This window comes from Miniopterus natalensis, chromosome 10 (genome assembly GCF_054644295.1).
Source record: "Miniopterus natalensis isolate mMinNat1 chromosome 10, mMinNat1.hap1, whole genome shotgun sequence".
NCBI classification, from domain to species: domain Eukaryota; kingdom Metazoa; phylum Chordata; class Mammalia; order Chiroptera; family Miniopteridae; genus Miniopterus; species Miniopterus natalensis.
Window position 1 is genome coordinate 10,694,994 of NC_142090.1, and position 22,039 is coordinate 10,717,032.

The window sequence follows — 22,039 nt, forward strand, 5'->3', positions numbered from 1 at the left end:
CCACCTGGGGAAGCCACATGGTGTTTCTCAAGCAGCTGACTGCAGTGATAACTTAGGGTGACAGTAGGTTCCCTCTCACTGTTCCCTGTTTCCAACTCCCAGATACTAGTTTTCTCCCTACCTACTTGTGACCTTCTGTCATTTTTACACTCCAACGTTTACTTGAAGAGACCATACACTTTTCCACTGGTGACACTACTGTGTTTTTTCTTTACTGTTCACTCACATAGTGGACAAAAATACTACTGATCAGTCAAGTGAAACAGTATCAAGCATTCCAAAGTAGCTAAAATTTTCCTTCAACCACTTTGCATCCATTACATCATTATTTTTCCAACTTTGTCATCGCTTCTAATTAATATTAGTTATGTTAATGGGTAGCTTTATTACCAAGCCCCTGCATTGGCCTTTGGTCACCTCCCTCCTATGGGCTCTAGCAGGCTAATTATTTAGAGGGAAAGATTTCTCCCAACTGATCTCTCGTGTTTCCCTTCAAAATTCTAACACCTCTGAATTCAATATTACGTGTCTCTCTTCCTTCCCAGGCAACAATGAGCTAGTAGTCAAGACTGTATCTTCCAAGCTTGAGGGAAATTCATCTATAAGGTTGTGTGTAGTTCTCAAAGTAACTCAATTAGTAGTCAGCTGTGGGAGAAAAAAAGGTTTTTACTGTGAAAGGGGTTGATACGATGCTTCATTGGTATCTGTTATAATTGGAGCTAAACCCCAAATAGTGTGCAAAAGTCTTCAATTCATGAAAGTTCTGTGGGACCCAATGGCTACCCTGGTTCCTCATCTTGATTGTCATAGGTTTAGAGACAAAGAGCCAGAAATAGAGGGTCGATGTCATTCTCATGAAAACATTAAACTCCACAGAGAGTGGAGACAAAAAACAGTAATGATAAGGGAACCTGCCATTTCCTTTACTCCTGTTTCTTTTTTTTTTGCTGTCCAAAGAGATTAATTTTGACCTTCAGACACTCAGTCTCGTGCATATTTACGTCTCTGGCATTTTCTCTGGAGGCCTGGGCTTGGGCACTTAGTCACACTCTGACATCACAGGGTTTCATTTACTGTCACATTTCTATGAGTTCTCGTTTTGTGTGTGATAAATCCAGACTTAACTAAGCTTGTGCAGTCCTGGGACACCAGGCAGTAGGCATTCTAGTAACACTGCCCCTCAACCAATCCAGGTAAGCTCTGGGAGTTATTGATTGGGATAACTTGATGGGATTTATTGATTGGAATGTACCATGCAACCAACACGTTAATTACACCATCTCATCTATTGAATTTCTATTTAATTAAATTTTGGGGGTATAATTTCTATAAGATGATTCTTGATGACTGTTGTACTTATAATTATCAGTATCATTTACAAAAGATTTATCATGCTTGTTATCTCCTTTTAGGTCACCAGTCTCTTCGGAAGATCACGGTAAGAATCCATCTTACTTATACTAATTCAGGATTAAAAGTTGAGCTCTGGTCCTTGCATTTCACTGTAAAAGGGAAGAATTACTTAAGAGAAAATGTCTCTAAGATGTTTGCCGTTTGTTTTTTCAGTGTGACATGTCAAGTCCTTTTAAAAACTTAATTCATCCTAGCTAAATTAATATCTCGTATTTTTTCAAACATGTCACAACCGTTTTGGTTGACAAATATTAAAGCGTTGATGCATTCTGCCTGATTTCTGCCCCATCGCCAGAAACCTTTTGTGACTGTGGGCCAGACATGGGCCTTCTTTGAATTACAGGTGCTTCTAAAATGGGGGTTTGTGGTAGATATTCCTGAAGTCCCTGCCAGTTTGGGCCTTGGGTTTGCACAGGGTGTTGTGAGTCTGAAACGAAGCTAACTGGCAAGTCATACGAGTTGTTACCCAGCTGAGGTGAGCTATTTGCATTTTACAAAGCAACTATTTCATTCAACGGATAAAATGTATGGTTTTGTCACATCTAACTTCTGGCATTGTTCATTCATTCGATCAAGCATTCAGGAATGTTCATTAAGTGTGTACAGTGGGTTGGTTATGCTCTCTAATCGTGTTATACAGACGTGCCATTGTGGCGTGTGACACAGGCGTCTCCCCTCAAGGAACTTTATGGGCCTAGTGGGGAAGGGGTGGGGGAGTGACACATACCTACTGCAGGACTCGGTGGAATGTGATTAATCTTATTAAAGGGGGTAAACAGGCTCTGGGAACACTGCTGGCCTTCTCCCTGAGCAGTTCCTAATTTAGCCGAGGGCTCCGCTACCCTCCCAGCCAGCCAGGTAAAATCCATGGAAGCTGCATTAAGCTTCCCTCTCCATCCCCTGTTTCCACCTGGTCAATCCGCTTTTTGTATTTCTCTTACCTCTACTCTCTTTTCCATCCCCACTGCTTTAGTTCAGGGCCTCTCCATGTCTTTCTTGGATTTAAAAAATGTGTCTTTTACCTGGTATTTGCACCTCCAGATTTCTACCTCTAGTTCACTGTGTACCTACATAGCACCAAACTGATTGTTGTGTAGTAAAAATCTACTCCCGTGGCCTGTAGGCTGAAATATCTTCAGTAGACCAATAATTGTCTTCGGCTGTCCAAGGTTGCATTTTTAATACGAACTAGAAAGTTCTAAATGATGGAGTCTTTGTCTTCCTTCACTGTGTATTGCTTCTTTCGGCATCTTTTCCCTTCTGTCCATGCTCTGTCCTCCAACTGTGCAGAACTACGTCTCATTTCTGGAACTTACAGCGTTTATCGTGTCTCCCTGCTTTTATCCAAACTGCACTTTCTGATAGGAAACTGCTCCTGCTCTTTCCGTGTACACAGCGCGCTTCCCATTCAAGGCCTCGATGATCATCTCCTCTGTGAGAGCTTCCTGACCCACTTCTTGTTGAATCAAATCTTTTCCTTCCTTCTAGAATTTAACACATAAAGTTGATGCTTGGGTTTCCCTGTCTCCCCTGTTAGACAGTGAGACTGATACAGATCCCAACAAGTAGAAAACATTAAAAAATGTACTTTTTAGATGAACGTGTTAAGGGAGTGAGTGAGGAAGTTTTGGGCAAGCCTTTTCTGCTCTCATGTAAAATCTCTCCCAATATTAGAATGAAGTTCTTTCATGTTCTATGAGGAATCATAGGGCAAATTATGTTTAGGCCCATTTAGTCAGAAGTAGGAGTTGACCACCGAATGATGACCTGCTATTGTATGCTATTTTGCCAACTGGTGTTGGCATGTCTAGGCTTTTTTATTGCAAAATTAGAGGTCCTTGAGCTTCCAGGTTCAAATAATAAAACTTGCAGTTTGTGTTTGGTTTGTGTTTTCAACTAAGGTTCCCCTTCATGACCTCTGTTTGCTTTTGCCTTCCAATCAGTAATAACTCATCCCCCATTCCAGAAAAAAAGGGGGCAGGGGAATTTCTGAATTGCAATTCTATAGTCTGCTAGGAATTGTTAAGGTTGTGAGCTGTCGGTGAGCATATGTTGGTGTCCTTGGAAGTCCTGAAAGGTCACCACCACCAGGAAGACTTGTGCGGTCTTAACAGCACTGCTTCAGAACTGATTATTTTCAGAACTGGTGTATGTGATGAGCTAAAGAAACGTTACCCAGACTAGAAGGCATTTATAAGTTCCTGGCTTCAAAAAATCTATTACATGTCCATGCCTCTTAGTTTGATTCTGCAGCTTTCCAAAACCATTCAAATATGTAACGTAAAATCATCATGCCGAATTATCTAATCTTATCTAACTTCCATCATCTAGCCCATGTGTCCTTAGAAAATATTCTTCTTCCTTTCTTATCACCAAGATCTTTCATTTGCCCTTAAAATGTCTTTTCTTCTGTTTATGCATTTTTAAGTGGTTAGCATAAAATCTCTTGAAGATCATATCGTTGGGCCTACGTTTGCACAGAATAATGACACTGCAGAATACTTGTGAGAGAGAAAAAGTGGAAAACTTGGGGCACACTGGGCAAATGATTGTGAAATTGAAATATAAAGCCCTGTTTCTCTTCACTTGCTGTTGTGTTTGCTTTCCACCAGTGATCTCACTTCTCTCTCTAATAACTGGTCACTTCCGCTGTCTCCAAAACAGCCTTCGTTTTTGAGACAATCTAATTTTCAGAGTTCAACAGCCCTGACATCTGAATTCCCACGTACGACCTTTTCGTAGAAAATGCACTTGACTGTTGTGGCTCTGTCACTTACCCTCTCTGAGCTTGTTTCCCTTTGGTACAGTGGGGCTGTTCCTATGTCCCCTGCCCAGTTATGGGACTGTTGTGAGTTCAGCTGTGAAATCACCTGTGAACTCACTTTCCAGTTTGTTAAAAAGCGCCTGAAACATAATGCTGCTGTTGTGCCAGCAGTGCACAGGGAAGGTGTTTACTAGTCACGCTTGCTCAGCACTGGCGCTGCCTGTGATGGGGCTGGAGGGGGGGAGGGTGGAAAACTGATTCCTTGGACACTATTATTAAATATTACATTTTCGTTGGAAGACTTTTTACATCTGGATGGAGAGAAGTAAATTGGTTAATTTAGCTTGCATAAACTAGAATAAAGGTCCCGTTTATGATTAGCTGTTTTGTCATAGAGAGTTGATGATACAAGCATAAATAAATGTAAAATGTTTCTATTTATATACTAGAGCATCAGAGTCATTAAAAAGAAAGGCTATAATTTATTGAGTGCTTATTATGTGCAGACACTGTGCAAAATAAAGTGCTTTCACTACATTATTTCTCATTTCATCTCTCACAAATAACACCGAAGAGTAGATGTTATCCTCAGTTCTCTAGTTGGGAAAACAAGCTCAGAGCTCTCAAGTAACTTGCTTAGGATCACACAGCTCGTAAGTGGTAGAATTAACTTTCAAACCGAGTTCTAACACTCGCTCATCTATCCACCGTATCCTCAGAAAACAAAAGAAATGATGGTCAGCAGTAAAATGAGTTGACAGAATTATAGAGAAAAAACTTCTTTCTCTCTAACAAGAGTTTATTTACTACAGTGTCAGTCATTTCTTTTTAATGAGAAAACAAAATGGGACAAACACAACAACTTCCCCCTCCTGCTGGGAAGGATTTGTCCCAGTAGAAAAAATAAATACCGGTGTCAGATTCTCTCCTAATTAGTTAACTGAGCGAAACCGAAGCTTGGGGAAACCTGCCATGCTCAGTCCCAGGGGCCACATTACACTTTAATGTTGCATCTGGAAGCTGGAGTCCTCTCCTTGTCAGAAGATAAGCTGCGCGGGGATTGATCGCCCTGCCCTGTGAGGCTCCTCTGCGTTCGGTGCCTATCGCTTCATTGCTGAAATTGCTCCTGGAGCCACCTCCTGCGCAGGCTGCTCCTGCCTCCAGCTCCGATTCTGTTGTCTCCGGAGCCTGCTCGTTTCACGGGCCTCCCCGAGTGCCTCTGTGTGGCTCCTGCCGTACCCACGCCCCACGGAAGGTCAGCCTACTCCCGTCTGGTCACTTACAGAATTAACGCCACTGGGGCCCAGCCGGTGTGGCTCAGTGCTTGAGCGCTGACCCATGAACCAAGAGGTCACGGGTTCCTTTCCCGGCCAGGGCACATGCCCGGGTAAATAGGGAGCATGCAGGAGGCAGCCCATCAATGATGTTTCTATCTCTCCATCCCTCTCCCTCTCTCTTTAAAATCAATAAAAACATTTTAAAATAAAATAATGAAATAAAATAATAAAATAAAGGCACTGGCGACTCTCTTGAAAGGAAGCGCCAACAGCCTGATTCCTTCTGGAGTGTGTGAAGCAGCACCGCTCTCCTGTCTCCTAGCCCTGTCGGCAATACTGGCTCTCACATCACATGGCAGCTTTCTTGTTGCTATCGTAGCTCAGTGGATGAGAATGGGAGGAAGGGATAAACGGAAATGTAATTGTAACAACCACGGTCACTAAGGTGGGCTGGAGCCAGTTTTCCTTTGCAGTAGGTCACGCAAGGAAAGTCATTGTGGTGAGGCCCAACGCTCTTCAAAGCATCAGTAGCTGCTCCGTGGCTCAAACACCCTAGATTCATTTTTCTCTCCAATATAAAGAAATGTATGTTCTATGTAATTTTATTAGAATAGAAAATATTCCTAAAGATGTATAAAAATTTATCGACTCAGTTTAAATAACCAAAAAGGAACTAGTGAGGACACAGCCTAAGAACTAAAGCGTTTGTAGTAATCTGCACCCTTCATGTTTGCCTTCCTATGTTGACATCCCTCCCCTGCAGAGATAACTACTCTTCTGTTCTTATGTTTATGGCCTTACTACACGTATGCATATTCCACAGATGAATGTATATGTATATATATTTCACATATATGTGTGTATAGTTTTGCTTATTTTGAACTTTTATTGATTGAATTTTATTGTAAATCTTCTGTGAGTCGCTTTTTTTCAGAATAATACTTTTATGATTCATTCTCGTTGAAGAATGCCGTATTCATTTTATTAATTTTTCATGATGTATAGTACTTTATCGTATGAATATATAAAAATTTACATATCCAAATTCTGCTGGTGAATATTTATATAGGCTCCAGGTTTTTGTTTTTGCTCTTGCAAACAATATCATTATGAACATTCTTTTTCCTAACTCCTCCTGGTGTCCATGTACGAGACTTTCTCTAGGGTTTAACCCTGGGATGGCATAGTTAGCTGGTAGGTTTTACCCACATTTAACTGATCACATAATGACAAACGGTTTCACGAAGTGATTATTGTAATTTACATTCCCAACTGCAGAGGATAAGAGTTCCCACTGATCTGCATCCTTGCCAACACTTGATATTAACTGATTAAATTTTTTGCAAAATTAGTAGGAGTGTCAAATGGTATCTCACTGTGATTTTCATTTGCATGAAATAATTAGACATCAGATTGGGCATCTTTTCATATAATTACACATCATTTATGTTCTCTCTTCATGAAATGCCTCTTCTTTTTCCTGTTTGTTCCACTGGGTTGCTTTTTTTAATTTTAATTTTTTTTTTTTATTTCCGAGAGAGTAAGGGAAAGGGAGAGAGAGATAGAAACATCAGTGATGAGAGAGAGTCATTGATCAGCTGCCTCCTGCATGACCGCTACTGGGGATCGAGCCTGCAGCCTGGTACATGTCCTGACTAGGAATTGAACTGTGACCTCCTGTTTCATAGGTAGACGCTCAATCACTGAGCCTTGCCGACTGGGCTGCTTTTTTTTTTTTTTTTTTTAATAACTCATAAACATTTTTATATTGTCTTGGTAAAAATTTTGTTGAATTTTTTTTCCAGTTTGTGGTTTATCTTCTCAAACATTTTTGAGGACTAGATAGCCTTTAATTTAATGTAATCAAATAATTGACATTTTCTCCATGATTTATATTTTTGGTATATATTCTTTAAAGAAATACTTTCATAGTATTATCATAAAGATATTGAAGATATTGCCCTATGTTCTCTTCTATAATTTTTTAGTGTTTCCTTTCATATTATATCATTAATATCTTGGGATTGATTTGGTGGTTTGGTGAGAGTTAAAGGCTCAGTTTTATTTTTACTTTCTTAATACTCATAACCAGTCATTATCATTTATTTTCTTCACCGACTTGCAAAGTCTGTTCTGGCTTCTTATATATGTGTTTGCAGATCCTCTTTTCTGTTTTATTTACCTATATATCTATTGTTATATAATACTGCATTGTTTTAATTGCCCTAACTTTACTATAAACCTTGATATCTGGTAGAGCATGTACCCTAAAATGTTTTGTTTTTCAAGAGCATCTTGGTTATACTTGAGCTTTTGCTTCATTTAAATTTTAGAAGCAGCTTATCAAGTTTTATGTTGCAGTTTTCATGATATTGCATGAATCTGTAAGTCGGTATAAAGAGAAATTATATTTTTATGATGAGTCTTTGCATCCCAAGCCATATCTCTTTACATTTAATTGCTACTTTTAAAAAGACTAATTAGCCTTTTAAAGTGCCTACTAATAGAATATCATTTTTTTCATAAAGGATTTGACCATCTTTTGTTAAATATATTCTTAGTTACTTTACATTTTTTGGTGACATTTTGTTATTTTTTAAAATTACATTTTCTAAGGGATCATTGTTGGCACAGTAAAATGCAGTTGACTTTCAGAATCTTGAATCAAGATTCCTGGTAACTTTTAAATTTATGAACTTTATCTGAAGGGTCTTACAGTGAGGAGAGAATTCAGCGTAGGCAATATCGTCTGTAAGTCATGAGATTTTAGTTTCATCCTTTCCAGTCATTAGCTTTGTGGGTATTTTTCTGGTCTCTTCAGCACAGTGTGGAATAGAAATGGATATTCAGTATCATGGACTTATTCCTGATCCAAAGTGGATGCCATTCACAGGTCACCAATGAGTACGAATGAAGTCCACTGTCAGGGCCAAGATGCTGCTGGTGGTGGTTGTTTTATAGCTAGCCTTCTACAAATTGTCAAATTCAACAGGTGTTGATTTTTTTTTTAATAAACATTTTTCATCTTTTAAGATGTTCCCCCTTCCCCCTTTGGTCTGTTATTATGGTGCATTTCATAACTGATTTTCTTTTTCTTTGTTTTAATTTAAGGAGTGGTGATATACAACATTATATTAGTTATAATAGTTTCAGGTGTACAATATAGTGATTTGACACTATACCTTACAATGTGATCACCCCACTAGTCATAGTAATCCTCTATGACCCTGCAACTTATCACAATGTTATTGATTATATTTCTCTTCACCTTTTCACCCATCCCTCCATCCCCACCCCTCTGGTAACCATCCCTCTGGTCTCTCTTTCTGTGAGTGTTTTCGTTTTGTTTGGTTGGTTTTGTTTTAGATTCCACACATAAGTGAGACCATCCAATATTTGTTTTTCTCTGTCTGACTTATTTCACTTAGCATAATATCCTCTAGGTCCTTCCATGTTGTTGCAAACGTCAAGATTTCATTCTTTTTTTTGCTGAGGAACATTGCTATACCTGTGTTCAAAACACTGATGCAACTATCATCCCCATCTTTCTGTATTTCCTGATTTTTTTTTTAAAACCCAGAATTTTAGTTGTTTAAATTGTTAGGGAAGTTCAGTGTACCTTATTTCTCTTACTATATAAAAGTTAAACATCTTCCCCTGCCCAGGTGGTTCAGTTGGATGGAGTATCATCCCATACACCAAAAGACTGTGGGTACAATTCCCAGTCAGGGCACATATCTGGGTTGCGAGTTTGATCCCCAGTTGGGGCTCATGCCAGAGGCAATTGATGAGTGTTTTTCTCTCACATCGATGTTTCTCTCTTTCTCTCTCTCCTCCCTTCTTCCCTCTCTCCCTCTCCCTCCCTTCTCTAAAAAAGCAAAAAGCACAACAAAAAAAACAAAACATGACAAAAAAATGTCCTCAGGTGAGTATTTAAAAGATTAAACATCTTGAGAGTTATATTTAAAAAAAATTTTTTTTGATAGCTCCTGAAATTAAAAGTAAATAACAATTGATTTTTGAGAAACTAAGGTTGAAAGGATTAATGGTTTGTGCTCTTGTATTTTAGCAAAATAATTTTAACTACCCCTTTGAAATTATTTGGAATAATATACTTATAAGTACTTGAAAGTTAAAAAAAAAAAAAGGTCAGCATTTATCAAAGATAAGTGTCTGAAGGAAGTAAGTGTCCTAAAGTAAGCCTCTGTTGAGGTTTAGAGAGGTTAAATAATTTCTTTAAGGGCACACCAAACTATTAACCAACTACTTAACCAACTACTCTAAATGTTTTTCATATATTTAATCTTCACAACAGTTCTAGCACTACTACTATTTCCATTTTACAGATGGGGAAACTAAGGCACAGACCTATTAGGTAGCTTGTCCAAGGTCACATGAATAGCTAGTAAGGGTTAGAGCTAGGATTCAGACTCAGGTAATCCTAGATCCAGGCCCTTTTCTTAGCCACTCCTCTGTACTGTTTCTCAGTAGCATTGCTGAGATTTGGGCTCATGTAATAGGAAATGATTTTTGTTGAATGGAGACCTCATAATCACTGGGTGGGAATTATGAAGGGTGTGTTTTTTGTTTTGTTTTTTCATGTCAGTGAGCAGGACCCTTGATGCAGAAGAAGAATTCAGATATATTCTTAATCCATTTCTCGTGCCCCATACTTCCTTAATCAAGCAGACAGGGATCTAATTTCTTGCCAATAGTACTCACTCTTAAAGAGGTAGAATTCTTGAAAGTTAGCTATTTCCTTAAGAAAAATCACAGTAGAAAGACAATTATGGTAAGAATAATAGAGTTGATTAAGAAAGTTAAATGCTTTTCCTCTTATTTTCTGTAAGGTATTAATTAGCAGATTGTGACGAGTAAACTTGGCTGATGACAGAGATGGAAACATCTGCAGATCTTTACTCGCCTCGGAGGAAGTGCTTTTCTTATGGGCCATCCCAGTTGCCACGTTGCATGACTTTGTTTTAGCTGATGCAAAGTTGCTAGAATGTTCTTTTTGTGTGTGTCCCACATTCAGTTTCCGACTAGGGGATCTCACATTGGCTTTTAAATTAGGATCAAACTTTCTAGTGCTCATTCTTGAGGCTCTTCTCACTCTGGTTTAGCTCATGTTGCTTTAGTGAATTATTTCTACTCCCTGCTTGTGGGCTCCTCTCCAGATCCCATCTCCCTTGCATTCACTTGGCCGTACGGTTTAGATCAACTCCTACCACCTCTCTGCAGCCCACCTTCACTGTCCTTCACTCAGGTCCCCCCTCCGTGCTCATTAATTCCCGAGTCTTCGAACCACCTCCATCGATCCTAAGGACAAACAATGATGTGTTTTCCTGACAACGCAAATGCCCATGGTTTCTCCTTCCCTGTTCACTTACTGTTTTTTTGGGTGAGTTCCAGACTGCCCCCTCCTTGGGTGGTGTTGCCATTCTTATTTAATTATAAACTCCATGAATAGAGATGTTGCCCCATTCTGTGCTGTGCCCTGGCACAGAACTGAATCCCTCTGTACAAATCTCACTGTTGCATTTGCTGCAGTATGTGCTGTTGGCAAACAGAAGCTTTCAATGCGTCCACATTGTTCCCTGTTGTGGAAAATAGGTTAGTCCTTCTTGGTCCCTTTCCAAAGAAATTCAGCCACTGATGTGCTGAAGAGATGGCCTTTTATGGTGGTCTCACTGGGTGCTCCCCGACGCCCGACGACCGTGCGAGAGGAAAGGAATAAATGAGAGCATTCTTTTTCTTGGCTAGTCTTCTTTCACAAATCCTAGGAAAACAGACAATCAGTGCTGATTAGAAAAACAAAATAAAACAGAGCAAGCAAAGAAAACCAAACAAAACCCCCTAAGCTGTCTAAAATCAGCTTATATTTCTTTCTCCAAGCCCTGACCCTCTATTCTCTCTCATTCCCCTTTATTAACTCTCGCTGTTGATTGTAACCATATAATCCTTTGATCCTGCTGGTGGCTGTGGAATGCTTTGCTGGCTGGCGATAATTATCTAATTATCGTTTGAAGCCTTATTATAGGTATGTGTGTGGGGGGGAGTGCTGTTTACTAAGATTCACCTACGATTTTGCTTTAGATTGCCTTTGGCCTCAGAGAATATTTAAGTTAAAGTACTTAAAACATTGCAAAATAAGAAAGTAACAGAAAAAAAGAGAGGAAAGGAGGAAGGCTAACCTCCTAGTTTGCTTTGACGTGGATGGGTAGAAAAGGTCATCAAATAAGGTGGCCAGTCATGGGTCCTCTGGCAGCGAAGCTATTTATTGTAGATTTCATTCCCACAGATAAGTCACTCATGCTATAGATAAGTGTTTGGAAAGGGAATGGAAAATGCCTGAGTTGGTCCCTGTATAGCCATCTGTGATAGCAAAAAGGAACAGTCCAGTTGTGCTTACTTTTTAAAGTTTACTGTGTTTTTTTAAGATTTTTTTCTATATTAAAGGATACTATATGGGTCATATTAGTGCCCGTGTTATCAAGGAACTAGGTGGGTACCTGAAATGATTGCCATACAATCTTTATGTGAGGATAATTGTTATCCACTTGTCTTTGCTTTCTTTTTTAATGTAATTTTAATTTTTTTTATGCATTTATTTTTATTGATTTTAGAGAGAGAAGAAGAGAGAGAGAAACATCAATGGGACAGTGAAACATCAATTGGTTGCCTCCAGCACGCATCCTGACTAGAGATCAAACCCGCAACCTGGGTACATGCCCTGACGGGAAATTGAACCCTCGACCTTTCGGTGTATGGGACGACTCTCCAGCCAACTGAGCCACACCAGCCAGGGCTCCATTTGTGTGTGTTCTACTTAACTGGAAACCCTAGTATCCAATGAAAACTCCCCCCCCCTCTGTGTTCTCCATGTAAGGTTATTTTAAGGCAAGAACTGGGCAGCACTGGCGACTGGTTGCCCTGAATCGCGATAGGAGCCTGAGCGTCTCTTATCATGATTACCAGTTGCAAAGTATTAGACTGTGCTGTTACTTGTTCAGTTGGTTCCTGGAAGGTTGGTCCCGGCCACGCTACTCCTTTCTGTGGGTTTTTGTTTGCCCGGGCTGTCTGCCATAGCCACCGAAGCCTGTGTTGCCCTGGACAGAGCTGTGGAAATATTCATCAGTCCAGCTCTTGCAGAATTTTCAGTCAGCTAAATGCTTCCTCTTTTTGCCGTCCAGCTATGTCAGTCCTCACTTTCTGGTCCGTTTTGGGTGTCCACGTTAGAGTGTGACTGTCTTGGCTTCATACAGCCTGTGTTCCCCACCGGCATGATCCCACATCACACCTGGAAGCAGGTATTACTCTAGCACTCCCTTTCCCGAGAACTGCACCTTTATTTCCTGCACCTTCCCTCATCAGAGCCAGAAGAGTATGGGGCATGGAGACGGCTACAGAACCACCTCCTTCTGGGCGTACCTGGGAAACGCGAGGAAGAGAGGACCTCATTTCACCACCCAGTGACACCGTAGTGTGTTTGGCGGTCTATACAGCCAAGAAAGGGAGGCGGGTAGTGCCCTGCTGGAGAAAACAGGCTCTCGAGGCTGGGTTTACACCCTGGCTTTACTGCATGCTAGCTATGTGGCCTTCAGCAAGCGACTTAACCTCACTAAGTCTCAATTTTTTCATCCTTAAAGTGGGAATGATGCCAATAATAATACATACCTAGTAGATTTATTATGAGGATTACATTAGATCACACAGGTAAAACATTTAGCTGTATGCCTAGCACTTCTTTGCTCGCAAATATGAACAAAAGAAAGGGCAGAGCAGACCAGTAAAAGTGCAAGAGAGAGATCGAGAGAAGCCATCAATGTCAAATACCCAAAATGGGACTATATTTTCTTAGAAATAGGCCTGATATGTCCTGTTTGCATGGACTTGGGAAATTATTCAAATCCGTTATTTTCGAAGTTTTCTGGAACTAAACATTTCCTTCAGCCTACAGTCCAATGGGCCAAGAGCGACTTGTGTCATTCTGGGCAAATGGCCCCCTGAGCCTGGATGACAGGGACAGGCAGGGCTGAGAGCCTTGGTGTGGGAGTGGGAAGAACCAGTCACCTGCCCTGCTCTGTCCTTCTCAGGCTGGGTAATCTGGGCAGGTCACTTCTCGAAGGCCCAGCTGGCTGACGTCCAAGGCCTCTGGGTCAGGCGAGAATACTGGGCAGTGACACACGAGGAGATCCCAAAATGCCATCCTCAGTGTGGGCAAGGGATTTCAGAGACACCCATGCCACGCTCTCTCGGGGCAAGGGCGTGGATTCCTGCCGACGAGTGTCCCTGTGAGTTTCCTCCTGGCGATGATAGCAGCACCGCCATGTCCGCACCTCACCACGTGCCCAGCCTCTGAAAAGGAAGGAAACCGGCTTGGCCGGTGCGCGGATGCTGCGGGCCGCTTTGTCCCCTTGCCTTTCTCTGACAAGGGACAGAGCACATTACTGTTTCATTAGGCAGCGGCCACCTCTCCTGACCAAGCAGGGCCCTCTAGTTCACTGCAAAAGGGACTTGGAATGAGCCGGAATCCACTCACTTTTGCTCAGCCTGGTGACGTCGCCGTAGTCCCTTCCACCCCAGTAAGTGACGGCAGTTATCTCAGCCGTTGCAAAAACAACTCAGAGCCGAGTTTTGCAAGAAAGCACCAGGGGCGTCTGGGCCCTGCTGTTGCCCTAACCATGTCCTGTCTGCTCCCGACGTCTTCCCCGCCTAACCCTGTGGGCTGCTTCTCATTCCCAGAAAGTGTGCACCCCCCAAGCTCCCCTCCAAGTCATCCTTTTGCAGGCGTCTGTCTTCCCAGCGATCTTTCCTTTCTTTAAGCTCCTTTTATCTTGGAGGAAGGAAGTGATAGCCTTGGCCAAGGTTACATTCTGAAAACGGACTTGCTGAGTGATTTTAATTGACTTTTTTTTTTAAAAAGTCTCCCTGGCTGGGTGGCTCAGTTGGTTGGAGTGCCATTCTGGGCACCAGAAGGTTGCAGGTTCCTTTCCCGGTCAGGGTACATACCTAGGTTGCAGGTTCGATTCCCCCTTCCTCTCTCTTTAAAATCAATAGACATACCCTCAGGTGGAGATTTAAAAGAAATGTCTGTGGCTGCCTATCACTCCCTGAGTCCTGGAAGGTGTCCTGCCAGCAACCCCTTTTTTTCTGTTTTCCTGACTCACTTCCCACCCCATTTCAGACCTCCCCCTTTATGGAGCGAGACTGCTGGTCACTCCTTCCTCCGTGCTCTCTGCCGGCTGGCCTTCTCTACAGGAACCCCTCACCCATCTTTCCTGTCAGTGCCACCCCCCTTCATGGACAGTATCTTGCAGCTTCCCTCGGAAATCCTTCCACACATCACCCTATTTCTTTAGCAACCAGGGGCTACACTCGGATGTGTAAACACACCCGTGTGGCTTTATAGAGACTCCTACTTTTCTCCCTTAAGAGTATATGCATTACCCATGGCTGGGTAACTCGGTTAGAGCATCACCCCGATACCCCAAGGTTGTGGGTTCGATCCCCAGGCAGGGCACATACAAGAATCAAGCAATGAATGCATAAATAAGTGGAACGGCAAGCCTCTCTCTATCAAATCAATAAATAATTTTTTTAAAAAGGAGTATATGCATTCCTAAGGAGAATGAAGGTTTAGTCTTCATTTTGTTTCTCTTCAAAGCAACTGAACAGTAAAATCTACTCTGTAATAAATGTCATTAGAAATTTATTCATATCCCAAAGCCTACTCTATTTTGCACCTTTTGAGCAAGCTTCAGAACTAACCCTTTACCTTATACTTCTTGCTTCTGAGGTGGGATGTTGCTTAGTCAATTTAGCATAGCGTTGATGTGAAAGACTGACTTTTCATGTCCCTGAAATAAAATGCTTAATTTTTCTGTTTCTATTAGTATCTGTCATATGCTGATATTATGGGGAAGATTCAAAATTAGTGTTTTCTTATAACTTAATTGCAAATACAAATGATCTCCTCTGTATTTACACTTATAAGTGAGAGCAGGCTCTAGAAGTTTATCTTTATTTTAAATTGTGCATTTCTGCTACTTGTGCATTTTGCTGGTACATGTTCCTGAAAGTGACCTTTTCCCTATTGACTCCTGCACGGCTGCACTTTTGTTCTAATTTCGTTTGGGCTAAATCTGTCCTCGTGAAAAAGGCCTTCATGTGACCGAGCGGTCAGCGGCCTGCGGGGCTGCGAGGCGATGATAAGGCGCGTCATGTGCACCCTGAAGACCGGATGACCCATCAAGTGACCAGCTCGCTGAGTCGCAGAACACGTTTATCTGTACTTGGATCCTGGCCTTAAGCACCATTTCCCACGCAGCCTCCGAGTTTAGTTGAAACCAATCACCATCCATCACGCGCAGGCCGCGTCCGCTCTGTGCGCAGCTCTCACCGAGTGACCCAGGAGCACACTTTTTCAACCCAAGTTCCTTTTAGAGGTGCTGCTGGGTACATCAGATGAGCACAGGGGACCTTTCACGGGAGGGATGCGCCTGACCTTGAGGGGAGGGACGAGCCGCAGGCCCCGATGCGGCCTCTGAGGTCCCCCAGGAAAGTCAGGAGGTGCTGAGGCCCTGGCTCTGTACCTTCTGCTCATCGGTGGGGCTCACCAGGCCCTTGTGGATTGCTCCCTCCACTTCTCTTACCCTTTCAGGATTAGAGCTTTATCATCCAAAAGCCAGGGAAGCAGAAATAAACAAAGTTCATCGACTGCAATGGAATTTCCTCAACACTCTTGGGAAGGAGGACCTTTGGACAATACTTGAATTTTTAAAAATCTCTGACATTGCTGAAGCAGCTTACAATGTACTAAGCATTTTAGTAGATATTTCTTTATTCAAATCTTGAGAAGGGCAAAGAGTGTTATGTGTACTGTAATTGTGTTGGATTCATGAATTTAGGAAGGTGTAGTCGGATTAAAACCTTTTACAAACATGAAAAATCTTCCTTGTGGGAGGAAGCTTAACATTTATTGAATAAAAATAGTTGAAGGGATTCTGTAATATTGATGCTAAAAATTATTTATAGTGTTTGAGTTGTAAGGGAATAGTTGGATATCACTTTTGAAGTGCTACTATATAAAAAAAAATGTTGACCTACTACATCCAAAGATGATATAGTATCACCAGAGAAAACATTAATTTTGAGTTTTATAGATTCTTTTTAAAAATTTTTTAGTTGGCCAGCCGGGTGTGGCTCAGCGGTTGAGCGTCGACCTAGGATCCAGGCGATCGGGGTTCGATTCCCGGTCAGGGCACATGCCCGGGTTGCGGGCCCGATCCCCAGTCAGGGGCGTGCAGGAGGCAGCCGATCAATGACTCTCATCATTGATGTTTCTCTCTCTCTCTCCCTCTCCCTTCCTCTCTCTGAAATCAATAAAGATATATTTAAAAAAATAAAATAATTTTTTAGTTGATTTGAGAAAGAGTGAAAGAGACATCGATTTGTTGTTCCACATCGATTTTTTGTTTCACTTATTTATGAATTCATTGGTCAATTCTTTTACGTGCCCTGACCGGGGATCAAACCTGAATCTTGGGCATACCGGGACAACTCTCTAACAAACTCAGCTGCCTCGCCAGGGCAGGTGTATAAATTCTTAAGATATTTTCACCAACCTCTCCGGTCCCCCTTGTGACTGTTGGCACAAATTTTACACGATTGGATGAAGGTAACATACTGTGACAGTGGAAGAGTGTGAATCCAATTGGCCCTTTAACCTGTGAACTTGTCTTCACTAACCTAATGCACAAAGAAAATTAATTAACCCATGACATTTGTTTTCACACTGATCCAAGCTTGCTACTGATGTCCTGGGAAGTAACATGCGTCATTGCTTAGTATAGGGCTCTGATTTGACCCATAATATAAACAGTTCTGCTCTGCTGAGATACTTGCAATGGTGTTTCAGTGCATCTAATAAGCAACATTAGATACCAAAGAGACTTAAAAATATTTTCAGCCCCCAAATTGACTGCCAGGTTCAGCAGGGGCCAGTAAAGCGGGTTTTCTTTCGTTTCCTGGAACATCTTCCTTGACTCAGGATTCAAAGAGTATTGAAATGATAGCCAGTTAAGTCACCAGGCCACAAGTATTAACCAAGTATTTATTAAGTACTTCATATATTTCCTGTACTTTGGAGTTTTCAGTGAAAGATGAAGTCTGGATGAAACAAAGAGAAAAAATAAAATCAAATCACAGTCTTTGTGCTAGTGGCTTAATTGCAGAGATGGGACTTAGACATGTGAAACAACCAGACAACAATTTCACAACAACAGATAAACAAATGGGATGTTTGGGAGAGACATCTGGTCCCTGCGCTGTTTATAGCCGATTCCAGTGGTGAATGAGGGAAGTGGAACGGACTGTTTCCGAAGGGAACATGTCCTGGGCCTCTGGCAGCAGGGTGGAGTTTTTCTGCCAGGAGGGACCGCTGGATGGGGGCTGTTTGTTTTTTCTCCAAACAGGAAGCCTCTTCCATGCTAATAGTAGCTTCAAAAGGATTGCAGCAGCAGATGGAAGGAACCCATATACATCCATGCATTCCATTAGCAAGGACTAATTGAATTAAAGGATTAACTCTGTCATTAGAGACATGCAAAACCTATTTATGTCTTGTCTCCCATGGATGGTTATACTTTAAGAGAGATTTGGCACAGGTGGTGTTTGGATGACCCTTAGATGCCACTGATGGATTCGTCCCAATGATGATAAGGTGATAAAATAATACTAAGATATGTCAGATGTGTGCTCTGCACCCTCCGCTCCACATTTGGGCGATGGAGGGGAGGCTGGTAGGCAGAGGGAGGGACGAAGGATTAGAGTTCAGTGAGTGAGTCTTCCCCCTTCTTTTTCCTACTCCAGCCAAGCCGTCTCTTCTCTCCCATCTGATTGTAAAGAGAATTCGGACTCAGCTGCCTTAGGTAGAATTCCTAGTTCAATTCTACAAACAGCTGTTGTCGCCTCTTCTTCTTCGTGCCTTTCTTCCTGCTCCAGAAAGCTGGTCCTTCAGATAATTTTTCTGCTGAGATACCCCAGGACATAAAACAGATGATATCGTATACAAAATACACTCCTCTGGTGGCACGCGTAGCAAAGGCTATTGTTCATGGCCTTTTCCCGATGCTCACTGGAAGCCAACACCCATCCTCTGACGCAAAGGACATCACAATGCACGGGTGCGATGAGATGAGACCGATTGTATCTTCCCCGAACAGCCAGAGCATTATCACCCATCCCACACAGTCTTGAATATGACTTTGACACTCTTTCCATTGAGGTGGGGGGTCTATGTCCTCTCTCCTTGGCTATGAGCAAAGTTGAGACGACAGCAGAAATGACAGTGTGATTTCCAAGGCAAGGTCACTTCCACTGGGCTGTCCTTGGGAAGGTTGCTTTTGAAACCCAGCCACCATTTCAGGAGGAAGCCCAAAGAGCCCACGAGGAACCTGTGCAAGAGGAGCCAAGGCTCCCAGCTGAAGCCGGCACCCAGCTGCCAGTTATGATCGTCTTGAAAGTGGCTCTCTCAGCTTTCAGTGGAGCTGCCCCAGCCGATGCCAGGTGGAACAGAAACAAATTGTTTCTGTTGAACCCAGCCCAAATTGCAGATTTTTGACCAAACTCAATCATTGTTGTTTTAAGCCTCTGTGTTTGGGGATGAATTGCTATGCAGTAGTGGAGAACTGATATAGATGTGTATGTCATTATAAGAATAATGTTGAAACTTTCCTACTGCATTATAAAAAACTCTCAGTATTTTTAACCTAGTATTATTAACAAATAACTTGACACGTATCTTGTTATCAATTGTCAAAACCTCCTCTAGGCCTAGATTAAAATGCAGAGGCCTTTAGAAATATTTAATTCCTCCTTCCTCTCACTTCATCTTGGACTTGTTAGGTATGACTATGTAAAATGACATTAATTACAGTCATTTCCAGAAGCTGTTTCTCATTTGTGCCTGATTAGCATAATCGCAGTATGTGTGTTAGATCACCTTCGCAGTGTTTGATGATCGTTTTAAGTCCCATTTTGGGGAGCTAAGCCTTCACAGTTTGTTGCTCATGTACCGCGGTTGACTGAATGCATCTGCTAAGGGAATGCTTTGCAGAAATATGTATGTCAGAGAAGTGGGTGCTTAGGCAGCTGACAGTGCCAGCTCTCTGGTGGCTGAGCAGCAAGTGACTTGGAATAAAGGACAGGTATGAAGACCCCAGTGACGGTCAGGCTGAGGGAACCGTGAACATAGCACTTGTCCTGGGTGAGCTCACTATTCAGTCTCCTTTGGCATAAAAGCGTTGCCTCTTAAAGCCATCAATTCAGTTGGCTTCATTTTGCATGCGATGTGTTCATGAAACTTTTATTTGGGGTCATTTGTTTTAACTTTCGCCTACCCTGCTCCAAGCTAAACCAAGGAGAAATTGCATTGTGGAAAGAACTCTTGAGCTAGAGGTTAGAAACAATAAAAGAAAATATAAAAGAAACCAAAAGATAAAGAAAATAAAGTCCCTCTTCTCCTCAGCTGGATTCTAAGCACATGATCTTGGAAAGTCACTTCTCAAAACCATGTCCTCATTTATGAACGAGGAGGGTTAGACTAAGACCAAACATGGCTCTGGAATTTGGAATATGACAATTTCTGAAGGGGTCATTTAGGTTGTGATTCTTGCTTTGCAGATGAAAATATTTAGGAGTAAAAAGTATGCAGAACTTTGCCAAGTCAGACATATATTTATCATTCCCAGTGAGTCAACTGATTCCAGCCCCTGCCAGGTCTCCACAAGCCTCTCTTTGTTCAATGGTTTCCGTTTTTATTTTTAATATTTTCTTCTATAATTAAAAAAAAGATTTAGATGACTGCTGTCAATAGAAAACAAATGAGTAGGCACTAAAATAATTTAAAAATTAAAAAGTAACTGAACATGAAAGATTAAACTTTTTCAGTAAATGTAAGAGCTCAGAGTTGCAACTCTATATATAATAAATAATGTAGTTTTTCGGTCAATTTATTAAGAATGATAAACATATATGTGGCTTTGCCGAGTTCTGTGTACTTACTTTTTGTTCTTAAATATTTTCATCTGCAAAGCAAAATCAAACCTTATACTATCCCTATGGAAACAGTCATATGCCAAATTCTAGAGCCGTCATTGGCCTTTGTCTAACCTCATTTCTCGGTGTAATAGGGCTAAAAGCATCAGCATCCCACGCTGTTCTACACTGAAGTCTGTAATGGCCAAATTCTCTGTTCCTTGAGCTTATTTGCAAGGCAGAGGCTCAAAAGAAGCAATCTGACCTTCATTTTCCTAATAAGAGAACTGAAGCTTGGTAACTAACCCAAGGTGACAGCTAGTTAATGGCACTCACAGGACTTAAGCAGTCTGATTCTAGATGCAATTACAATATGTCCTTTCCAAGTGTGGACTCCTTGCCAAAATGTCAGTTCCCTGAGAGGGTGACGCTTATTTTCTAGTTACATTCCCGCATCCTCAAAGGGCTTGGCGTGGCAGGAGCAGGCGGGCCAGCCAGTGGCCCCGTGGACTGCTGTCCCTATGCAGAGTCCAGGTGAGAGGAGCCATTTATTTCTTCTATGCACGGATGTCTGAGGATATCCTGGCTCTTGGGCATCGAGGCCTCAGGAGCAGAGACCGAGAAGGAGAACAGTGATTCCTTCCTGGCGCCTTGGCCCCTCAGTTCCAGTTTTCTGTCTTGGGATGTTTACAGGATAGCAATTCACTGGAAGGCGTAGCGCTGAAGGAAAAACAAACCGTTTCATGTGACTAATGATTCAACTTCTCACCCCTAAAAATGGCAAAGTTCTCCATTCCCTGCCCCCCCTTACTTTTCTGTCTAATTACATAAGTTTATGCGATGTAATCGTCCAGGAACTTACTCATCTACTCAGTAACCTTTTGTTCCATTAACAGTTTGGCCTGTTTTGTGTCTTTGCATGTGGGGCATTGTTTCTTCAGAGTAGAGGAGTCTTGGAAAAGGCAAGAGCTCAGGACATAATAAGGGATAATACCGTAATCATAACAACTCTTTTGTTTTTAAGCTTGATCTTTCAGAAGGGTATTATCTGGAGTTGAGACTAATGGATTCAAGCTCTCTTTACGCCGAGGAAATCTTAAACAGCAGTGCTCATGGGGAAGGACATTAATGAGGAGAGAGAAGTGGGCCTTGTGCCTGCTAATGTTTGCATAATAGCTACCCTTGGGTGCATTGCTTGACTTACAAATAAATATTCAAGCTTTCCATCTCCAGTGCAACTGGAAATTATTTGTGGTTGTGACTCTGTTATGTGATCTTCTACCTGTTCATATGGGCTTGAAGCTGGGAGGCTGTTGGAAATGAACAGACATAAGTCACAGTGCTTCTGAGTGAGTCTGGGGTGGAAACCGAAAGGGGCTGCAGTGTGGGTGTCGGGAGGACACAGCTGGGAGCAGGCCGTCACTCTCTTTCTAGGAGGGATGAGCATACTGGCATCCTTAAGAACGTTCATCAACTTTTCACTCTTCAGTAGCTTCCCATCCCCTGCAGGGTAAAACCCAAGAGCTTTCTCTTGACATGAATTGTG

The 22,039-nt window shown here is 41.9% G+C and overlaps 1 protein-coding gene across 2 annotated transcripts in view; it reads left to right on the top strand.

Annotated features, from left to right (window-relative positions):
- The window catches only part of DGKI (diacylglycerol kinase iota), a 375,957-nt gene that overhangs the window by 331,743 nt on the left and 22,175 nt on the right, over positions 1–22,039 (top strand). For both annotated transcript variants that reach the window (XM_087820996.1, XM_087820997.1), the window contains one exon: positions 1,413–1,438. In XM_087820996.1, coding sequence (XP_087677122.1) covers positions 1,413–1,438 — 26 coding nt within the window. The remainder of the gene's footprint in view (positions 1–1,412; positions 1,439–22,039) is intronic.